This window comes from Neomonachus schauinslandi, chromosome 12 (assembly GCF_002201575.2).
Source record: "Neomonachus schauinslandi chromosome 12, ASM220157v2, whole genome shotgun sequence".
NCBI classification, from domain to species: domain Eukaryota; kingdom Metazoa; phylum Chordata; class Mammalia; order Carnivora; family Phocidae; genus Neomonachus; species Neomonachus schauinslandi.
The window spans coordinates 93,505,745-93,516,147 of record NC_058414.1 but is presented as its reverse complement, the minus strand read 5'-3'; the positions used below and the strand labels follow the sequence as shown (position 1 = coordinate 93,516,147).

Below are 10,403 nucleotides of genomic sequence, written 5' to 3'. Positions count from 1 at the left end.
AAGGAAAGGAAAGGAAAGGAAAGGAAAGGAAAGGAAAGGAAAGGAAAGGAAAGGAAAGGAAAGGAAAGGAAAGGAAAGGAAAGGAAAGGAAAGAAAGGAAGAAAGAAAGAAAGAAAGAAAGAAAGGGAGGGAGGGAGGGAGGAAAAAGAAAAGGAAGAAAAAAAGAAAAAGAAAGCCCAACAGAGATGAGTCACTTTTGAAATAAAAGAAAAAGATAGCCAGTCCTCCGCATTCCCTTCCCCTCTTGTAATTAATTATAGCATCAGCTGCACCGTGTGATCATTGCTTTTGTCTCTGTGTGTGTCTCCTCCACAAGGACTATCAGTGTCTCCCTAGCAGGATCATGTCTTACTTAAACTTGTCCTTCTTTTTTTTTTTTTTTTAAGATTTTATTTATTTATTTGTCAGAGAGAGAGAGAGAGAGCACAAGCAGGGGGAGTGGCAGGCAGAGGGAGAGGGAGAAGCAGGCTTCCTGCCAAGCAAGGAGCCTGACACAGGGTTTGATCCCAGGACCCTGGGATCATGACCTGAGCTGAAGGCAGAAGCTTAACTGACTGAGCCACCCAGGTGCCCCTAAATCTGTCCTAACACTGATCATGGAGCCTGGCTCCATGTTCATGTTTGTTTAATAAATAAGAATTGTGACATAGTTGTGATTAAAATCTTCTTATCCCTTGAGAGGGGGCATGAAAGGAAAAGCAGGTTCCTTCATCAGTCACTGGCTGTCCCTGCAGGTCGGGTGGACCAGAGAAGGGAGAAGGTGACTCACTCGTAGGTGGGTCTGGCCTGGGCCCATCCGTACAGGCTGTGGACGTCGTAGTGCCGCACCCGCGAGCCATCTGGCAGGACCTGCTCACTCTCCATGCACAGGGTCTTGCTGCTCAGGCCCCTGTCCCTGGACTCCAAATCTGAGGAGAAAGATCTAATGATGTAAATGCCATGCCTGATCCTGTTATCCCTGACCTCTCTTTAAGGGATTCGACACTGGATCTTAAGACTAATTTGACCCGTGCATGGGTCCCTCTCTTCTCCAGGGGCATGGGAATGTGCTCGGCTCTGAGCTGCAATAGAGTCCAAAGGTGTTTTCAACATCAAGTCCCCTGCAGGGTTCTCTGGGAGAAAGCGGGGGCAAGGGGAGGAAAACACAGTTGTCAAACACCTAACTATTTGACAGGATGCAGTCTAAGCGTTTTTCTTATAAATCATTTCATGTAATTCTTATAATAACTCTATAAAAGAGATAGCATTATCTCCCTTCACAATTAAAAAAAACAGATTTGGAAATATCAAGTAATCTATTGAAGGTCACACAATTCATAGTGAGTATAATTTCTGGAGCCAAGATATGAACACAAGTATAACACCAAAGTCCATTGACTCCATGATAAGGAGAAGCTGCTACTCTCCACCCACTGATGGCACAACAAATTCCTGTGGAGGAATTCACAGAGGCCTGAAGAATTAAGAAACTTAGTTCTAGAATCCTTTGGAGACATAACCACTGTTAAGTGTTTTCAGAACAAATTTGAGAAATTCACCCAACAGGGCCAGTAACTTATACACACCCAGCTGGATAAAGTGCTTGATGTGTATTTGTCTTTGGCCCCCCTAAAACCACAGCACCAGTTAAGATGTGCAGGATAAACCCTGGCTGCTGGGCTCTTGTAGGGATCACTCCTCATAGCCATGGTTCTGCCAACAGAGGAGATCGAGGGCTCTTACATGGCATATAGGGAGGGTGGTTCAGAGTGGCATCCTTGCAGCCTGGAGGAACTGCTCCATTCACAAAACTCGCTGGCTCATTCATATCCTAGAAATGTCAAACACAGATATATCTTACTTTTTCAAATCATTACATCCTGCCAACTCAGAGACAAGGAAGTAATGAATAAATCATTCACCTTCCAGCAATCCCGTAGATACCAGCCCAGGAAGACTCATCAGATCCAGCTGAGAATTGACTAGAGAGATCAATTAAGCCCACAAGAATGACTGGCTAGAGGATTAAAAAAAAAAAAATTCTCCCTCAAGGTATGAGGCAAGGCTCAAGTCCGAGAAATTCTCAGTAATCACGTTGGTGTTTTACAGCAGGAACTTCAGGCAAGGTATAAGATATGAGGAGTATCAGGGATGTTCCACTTCTGACTGGAGGAATTGCAATCAGATGTGTCCAAAGTCTTTCTTGGATGATTATTATCCCTCTTGATTAAAGGTCATCATATATAAGCTTAAAAGATAGAAACACACCCACCCACAGACACAAACCCACACACTTACAATCCATATGCCATCAAATTTCAAGCTTCTCTCTGGATTCTGTGGATTGGTGTAGAGTTCTTGCAACTCCCTCTTCCACCACGTGGTAGTTGAGTTACGGAAAAAGTCGGGAAAGGCCACATAAGCTCGGTATAGCTGTAAAAATTAAATAGAGTTTATTGGTCCCCCCAAATTTTATTAGACAGCAAACAGACATTTCCTGAGAGCATAACTCATGCACACCCCTGTAATGCATGATGATAGATAATCCAAACAGAGCCTAAATAACGTTTGCGGCTTACTTGAAATATAATGAGTGCACAGAAGAGACATTAGCACAAGTTAGACATCTGCTTAGCATCTGGAAAGTATCCATGGACTGTCTTCCTCTTTGTATCTACATGAATGGTAGCAACCAACACCCTACACTCATTGTCTCACGCACTAGATGCTTAACTTTCAACCTCTGTCCTGCCATTTCTGAAGCTTGACTCAGAAACAAAGCAGGAGCCAGGGAGAGACTGCAGCTTGAAAGACATCAGATGGACTGTCAGCAGGATGGAAGGCAACATCCAGGCGATCGTCTCCTGTCTCATTCCCACTGGGGAAAGGAGGTGAGGGCTGAGACATCTCACTAGTGTGCATGTGTTTTCTGTAGTTTCAGAAATCACTGGAAAACTGCACTTGTGTGTCAAGTCGCTTGGGAGGAGCTAAAGAGGAAGTTTTAACACTGCCCCCTTCTCTTTGTCTTCCCCCAAATAATAAAAGCTGTGTCTTTATTTTAACTTGGATCCAAAGGTTAACTATATTATAAGGATTTTGAGAGCAAGGACCTTGTTTTATACTCTTTTGGTTGATCTTTGTACTCACCCACAGTGCTTAGCTTCACACCTGATGTGAAATAAATGCTCAGTGCATAATTGTGAATTCACACCTCGGGGCAGCAACAGCAAATATTTTTAAATTTCTATACAGCCCATGTTGCTTGTGATAGAAATTCATGGTCCTTTGTATGTCCCAGCAAATAGGTGCCTCTGTGTTCCTCAGTGCATTTTTTTTTAAAGATTTTATTTATTTATTTGACACAGAGAGAGAGAGCACAAGCAGGGGAAGAGGCAGAGGGAGAGGGAGAAACAGGCTCCCCGCTGAGCAGGGAGCCTGACGTGGGGCTCGATCCCAGGACCCTGGGATCGTGACCTGAGCCGAAGGCAGACGTTTAACCAACTGAGCTACCCAGGCGCCCCTCCTCAGTGCATTTTAAGAGTTAAAGAGCTAAGTAATGCTAGTGGTGGGGGAGGGGAGCCTGGGGGAGGGAGGTAAGGAGGAGGGGGGACAACAGAAAGAAGACTTTGTTTAGGAAACCTCCAGTTCTTTTTTTTTTTTAAGATTTTATTTGAGAGCGAGAGAGAGTGAGAGAGAGAGCACAAGCAGGGTGAGGGGCAGAGGGAGAAGCAGACTCCCCGCTGAGCAGGGAGCCCGATGTGGGCCTCGATCCCAGGACCCTGAGATCATGACCTGAGCTGAAAGCAGATGCTTAACCGACTGAGCCACCCAGGTGCCCTGGAAATCTCCAGTTCTTATACTCAGTAGACAAAAGGCAAGTAGGAACCCATATGTCCAGATAAAAGGCAAAAAAGGAACACAAAGAAGAAAACAGAAACAGAACAGAATGCAGGGATCCAGCTCACAGAGAAGTGAGGGGTAGTGAACCACATCACTGAGAATCTCTTAAAAGGGAGGCACCCCAAGATGCCTTTTTGCTAGAAAATAGATGTAGAAACATGGAACCAGAAGAAGAGAACCTTTCCACCAGAAACAGAGCTCTAGCTCAGGCAGGTTAGAAACATAGTGTAGAGGAGGGAGACAGGATTAGGGTAAACAGAGTCAATACCAGCCATGCCTGAATCACAACTAAATCCCATATGGGATACAAGTGAGAAATTTGACCAACTCTAATTCATTAGCCTCACTGAAAGGTACTCTGATGGCTTTTACCCATGAAATACATGCTTTGCCATTCTCCAAGGTATTGGCTCTGCCTCACTGCTGTCTGTATTCAGCTCTTGCCTCGTTACGTCTGCCCTCACTTTCCTTGGGTCTCACCTCATGATGTACCCACCTGCATGTCTGGCCATAGGATCACTTATCACAACCCACTGTGTGCGTGCTACCAAAATGCAATTCTTAGCCCCAACCCTAGACTTACTGAATTCAATCTGAGCTTCAGACTCAGCAATCTGCTTTCCACAGGCTGCCTGCTATTTGTTTGTTTGTTTGTTTGTTTTATACTACCCTCAGCCAAGCCAGACCTGGATATCTGTAGCTTCATCCCCACGGGCCTTGTGAAGTGGGTCTTATTAATAATAAAAGTAGTCATAATTATTCCATCTACTGAGAATCTCTTATATACTATCAAATACATATCATGACTTCATTAGGGTGCCTTCATTAGAGTCTCTGCTAAGAAACACAATTGGCATTTGGGGCAGGAGAATTCTTCATGGAACATCCCCTACAATCAGAACTGTAAGTGTCCCTAGTCACTCTCCACTAAATGCCATTTGGTGCTCCCCTTGCAATAATCAAAACTGCCCCACAGATTTCCAAATGCCTTCAATGGCTGATGAACTGTAGGATAGCCAACCTCTTCATTACTAAAGTGGTCCCTTTCCCAGTAGGATTTAAAAGTCATGATATTGGCATTAAAAAAAGATACATAAACCAATGACACAGAATAGAAAGTCCAGAAAGAAATCTACACATATACCATCAATTAATCTTTGGCAAGCATGTCAAGAGCACACAGTGGGAAAACAATAGTCTCCTCAATAAATGGTGCGAGGAAAACTGGATATCCACATGCAAAGGAATGAAACTGAACCCTATCTTACACCACTCACAAAAAATTTTCAATCTGAATTAAAGACTTAATTTTTTTAAAGTTCTTTTTATTTATTTATTTTTTTACATAGGCCCCAAACCCAGCATGGAGCACAACGTGGGGCTTGAACTCACGACCCTGAGATCAAGACCTGAGCTGAGATCAAAAGTCAGATGATTAAATGACTGAGCCACTCAGGCGCCCCAGGACTTAATTATAAGACCAGAAAACATAAGACTTCTAGAAGAAAACAGGCGAAAAGCTCCTTGACATTGGTCTTGGCAATGATTTTGGGGGAGAATCTGACACCACAAGCATAAGCAACAAAAGCAAAAATAAACAAGTGGGACTATATAGAACTAAAAATTAGCTTCTGCACGGCAGAGGAAATAATCAATGAAATGAAAAGGCCACCTAGGGAATGGGAGAAAATACTTGCAAACCATATATCTGATAAGAGATTAACTTCCAAAATACATAAGGAACTTATACAATAGCAAAAAAACAAATAAACAGATTAAAAAGTTGACAAAGGATCTGAATAGATAAATTCCTAAAGAAAACATACAGATGGACAAGAGCTACAAGAAAAGGCACTCAACATCACTAATCATCAAGGAAATACAAATCAAAACCACAATGAGGTATCATCTTACACCTATTAGGATAGCTTTTACCAAAAAGACAAGAGATAACAACTGTTGGTGAGGACAGGGACAAAAGGGAACCCTTGTGCACTGTTGGTAGTAATTTAAATTTGTATAGTCCCATGGTAAAAAATATGGAGGGTCCTCAAAAAATTAAAAATAGAATTACCATGTGATCTAGCAATCCCACTTCTGGAAATACATACTGAATAAAATGAAATAAATATCTAAAGGGACATGGACACTCTCATGTTCATTGCATTATTCCCAACAGCCAAGATGTGGAAATAACCTAAGCATCTGTCAGTGGGTGAATGGGTAAAGAAGATATGGCATACATACATACAATGAAATATTATTCAGCCATGAGAAAGAAGGAAATCCTGCCATTTGCAACAGCATACCTGAACTCAGAGGACATTATGCTAAATGAAAAAACTATGCAGAGAAAAATAAATACTACATGATCTCACTTACATGTGGGATCTAAAAAAAGAAAAAAAGGTTTAACTCATAGAAACAGACAGCAGCGTGGTGGTTACTGGGGGGTAAGGGAGTGGGGAAAATGAGGAGATGCTGGTCTAAGGGTATAAGCTTTTATTTTTAAGATGAATAAGTTCTGGAGATCTAATGTACAGCCTGGTGATTGTAGTTAAAAATACTGTATTGTATACGTAAAAGTTGCTATGATTGTAGATCTTAAGCATTCTTACCATACACCAACAAATGGTAAATATGTGAGGTGATGAATGTGTTAATTAACCTGATTGTGGTAATCGTTTCATTATATATATATATATATATAAATGTATATATATATAAAATCACCACACTGTACAATTTAAATATGTACAATTTTATTTGTCAGTTATATTTCAATTGTGTTAGGGGAAAAATACTAAAAAAGAAAATGAATGAATCAATGAATGAACGAACGAATGAACATCAAGGAGACCCTGAACTTCTCTGGCCTGGCAGACTCCCGTGTCCATGTGGTCTGCCTGGACCAGCAAACTTCAAATAGTTTCCTGTGAGAAGCAACAGAGAGAAGAGGAAGCTAGATCCTCTCCCTTGAATCCTTATCTAAGATCCATTACAAGTAAGAAGTTGTTCCATGGAGAAAGCAAGTTTTAACATAAGGCTGGAAACTGGGAGGTAAGAGCAAATTAGAGCAACCCAAGGAAGGATGGGGGATTTATTTTTATTTTTTTTTTAAAGATTTATTTATTTGAGAGAGAGAGAGCACAAGCAGGAGGGGCAGAGGAAGAGAGAATCTCAAGCCAACTGCATGGTGAGCCCAGAGCCAGATGCAGGGCTTGATCTCATGACACTGAGATCACGACCTGAGCCAAACCAAGAGTTAGACACTTAGCCAACTGCACCACCCAGGTTCCCCAGGATGGGGGATTTATAAGAGTGAAGATGGAGAAGCCTGTCCATGGAAAACAGATGTACAGAGACAAAGATCCCATCACTAAAGACAGTGTTTAGAGACTATGTTTAAAAGGGATACTCAAGAACCACGATAAAAACAACATCAAATACACTCATTCAGGGAAAATGGTATTTCTTGGGAGGTAAAAATTTCATGGGCCTTTGGAATCTGACAGCCTTGGATTTGAAATCAACACTTGGTCACCTAAAATCCCAGAGCAGTAATTTAAGCTCTCTAAATCCTAGTTATGCTGAGGATAATAATCCCTGCCTCCCAATTGGGAGTAAATATTACATGTAAAGTGATTGGCACACAGATGGACACACAGGACATAATCCCACAGTGTATTTCTCACGACACTCACACCCACGGCATGGGAATGTCCACTATCCTGAGTATGGCTGCCCCTCCCCAGCAGCCCTGACTTCACCCACGTCCACAGCCCTTTACCTCCACTTGAGTCTCCCAGTCTAGAGACTGGTCTATAACGACATCAGGGAAACCAGGCCACACCTGTGGAGAGAAAACTATTCAAAAGCAATGCACTAGATAATTTATCTTATATAGTACTTCCTAAGAAACTATAAACCGTAGTCGTAGGTGGTAATACTTCGATTTTGATCTAGAAAAGTGGATCCCACAATGCTCACACATACATACATACCCTAAAAATTCCTTAACTGTGTTGACAAATATTGATGGACAAGATGAGAACCTCTGATCTCCGCACCCAAATGGAAAAGGCCCCAAAACAACATGCACAAACACACTAATAGTCACCCACCCCAGGCTGGGGATTAGTGGATCACCATTCTGGTCATACCTTTCCCCAGACAATGTCTCCACCATTTGGCGTCTTGATGAAGACATCATCCTTCACACCCCTAGTGAATGCAGGATAGGGCTGTGTCTCGTTACCAGAAATAGCTGGGTCCTGAAATCAAAGCACAGATCAGGTGAGAAGTACAAATCCAGAGAACAACTGGGGACAGAAAAAAAAGAACTCTTTAAACAGCACCAGCTTCCACCTGAACCACAGTGCTTCTGTGAATCCTGGGAAATATACCTTTCTTACCAAACCTCAAATTCTCTGCTTGTAACATGGAAGGAAACACAATAGAAAGCTTTCTCCACCAAAGCCAATTCACTGTCCTCAACAAACTCCACCAATTCACAGAGGGACTAACCAGAATGAGGATGACCCGCACCCCATCAGCCTTCATGCGATTAATCAGAGCTGGAAATCCCATGAACTTGGGGCTGAGGGTGAAGTCCAGCTCCCGCTCCATGTAGTCGATATCCGAGTACTGCACATCCTGGAGGACCACAGAAGGAAAGTGAGTGGCTCCTGCTTGTAGAAGACCAGGTTCCAGGTGAGAACAAGCCTCCACGAACCAGTGGTGAATTTCAGAGGGCTTTCTTTTGACTTTTTCTAATCTTAGGTATCAGGTATTAGATTTTGGGAAATTTTCAAATTTTCAGTCATAAAATAGAAAATAAAAACTAAATCAGCAAAAATACGATGATAATGCCTATCTGGAAAGGCTGTTGGAAGGATAAATGAAAAGAGCAGATGAGAAAGTGCTTTGTGAAAGGCCAGTAGGAGTGACTGTGGTTACCTTGCCCAAGAGGCTGCCCCTCGGATCAGTGGTTCACTTTCAGAGAAAAGATTATAATGTAAACTCCCCAGCACTAATACAACTGGATGGATGGTAAATCTATCTTTTTTAAAAAAGCACCCGGGATTGCTTTAGAATATCCAGTCCTGGAGGTTATCAGATATAGCTTTCTTATTAAAAATGAAATATTACATGCCATGCTTACCATTAATAGGAACAATTGTAGACAATAGAAAAATAAATAGAATAAAAATAAAATATGTAAGAAGTTCATGGGATCAATTCTCTGATTCTTGGGCCCCTCTTGCCATCCAGTGAAGGACAGAATTTGTTTCCATATTTATTTCACCAGGAAACTGGTACCCAAGATCCCTATTTTCAACCTTAGCTCAAAGCTGAGGGAACACTGTACCAGCAAAGTGTTGGAACTGAGGTTATATCTGCACCTATGGTGATCTGACTAAATTAGGGCATTTTCTTTTCAATTAAGCAAAACTACTGTTTGGGCAACCTTTTATTCTTAAGATAACAAAGATGTTTTTGACCAAATGTTTTAAAGTCGTGTGGTTATAGGAACCGCCCCCGTCCAAGTCAAGCTAATCCAAATACAGAGACAACTAGTGTAGGCCATGAGGTCCCAGGGCCAATCCACCACATATGGCGAACATACATAAGGGATCTGGGCAGCCACCATCTCATCATACAAGCTGGCAATCTCAGAGTCGTTCTGGTATCCGTAGCGACACAGCTGAAACCCCAAGGACCAGTAAGGAACCATCACTGGCCGACCAATCAGCTAGAAAATAGACAGAAAATTTAAGTCCTTAAAAAGGAGATTCTGGATTGAAATTGTCAACAAATTAATAAGAACATCTTTCCAGTGTCCCAAGTTGGATAATTAACAACTTCAAAAATGGAGAGAAACTGAGAGGATGCAGAACCACTGGGATACCTCAGAGAAAGCTTTCTGCTAGATCTTACCTCTTTGCCTAAGAATTTTGGAAAATTTGATTTTACTCTGATTCCTAGAGGCAGTCTAGCTTGCTGGTTCAGTATTCAGAATCTGGAGGCAAAAGGCCTGGCTTACCATACAGGCTCCAATCTTGCTGGCTATGCAGCCTTGTGCAGAAGTTAAAAAACCCTTGTTCATCAGTTCCTTCACTTGTAAATCGGGGATACTAACAGTACTTGCTTCATTAGTGTTTTTTTGTGAGGACTGAATGAGTTAATATATGTAAAATGATCAGTAACACGTAGTAAGTTATATACGTGTGTGTTGCTGCTGCCAAAGTAACTGTCGTGACCACTATGACCACCATCACAACTAGCACCATCACTATTACAACATCACCACCACCTCCCCCACCTGCCCTACCTCCACTACCACCTCCATCACATCCACCACCACCATCTCCACCATCTCCACCACAACCATCTCCACCACAACCACCTCCACCACCACCATCACCTCCACCATCACCTCTACCGTCATGTCCACCACCACCTGCACCACTACCACCACCTGCACCACCACCACCACCTCTACCATCACCTCCACCACTACC

General features: G+C 42.3%; 1 protein-coding gene across 1 annotated transcript in view; it reads right to left on the bottom strand.

Moving 5' to 3' along the window:
- MGAM (maltase-glucoamylase) overlaps positions 1-10,403 on the bottom strand; it is a 66,652-nt gene that overhangs the window by 15,811 nt on the left and 40,438 nt on the right. The window contains exons 30-36 of the mRNA XM_021692831.1: positions 9,509-9,634; positions 8,407-8,535; positions 8,043-8,153; positions 7,670-7,732; positions 2,278-2,412; positions 1,723-1,810; positions 770-908 (exon numbers count right to left, since the gene is read on the bottom strand). Coding sequence (XP_021548506.1) covers positions 770-908; positions 1,723-1,810; positions 2,278-2,412; positions 7,670-7,732; positions 8,043-8,153; positions 8,407-8,535; positions 9,509-9,634 — 791 coding nt within the window. The remainder of the gene's footprint in view (positions 1-769; positions 909-1,722; positions 1,811-2,277; positions 2,413-7,669; positions 7,733-8,042; positions 8,154-8,406; positions 8,536-9,508; positions 9,635-10,403) is intronic.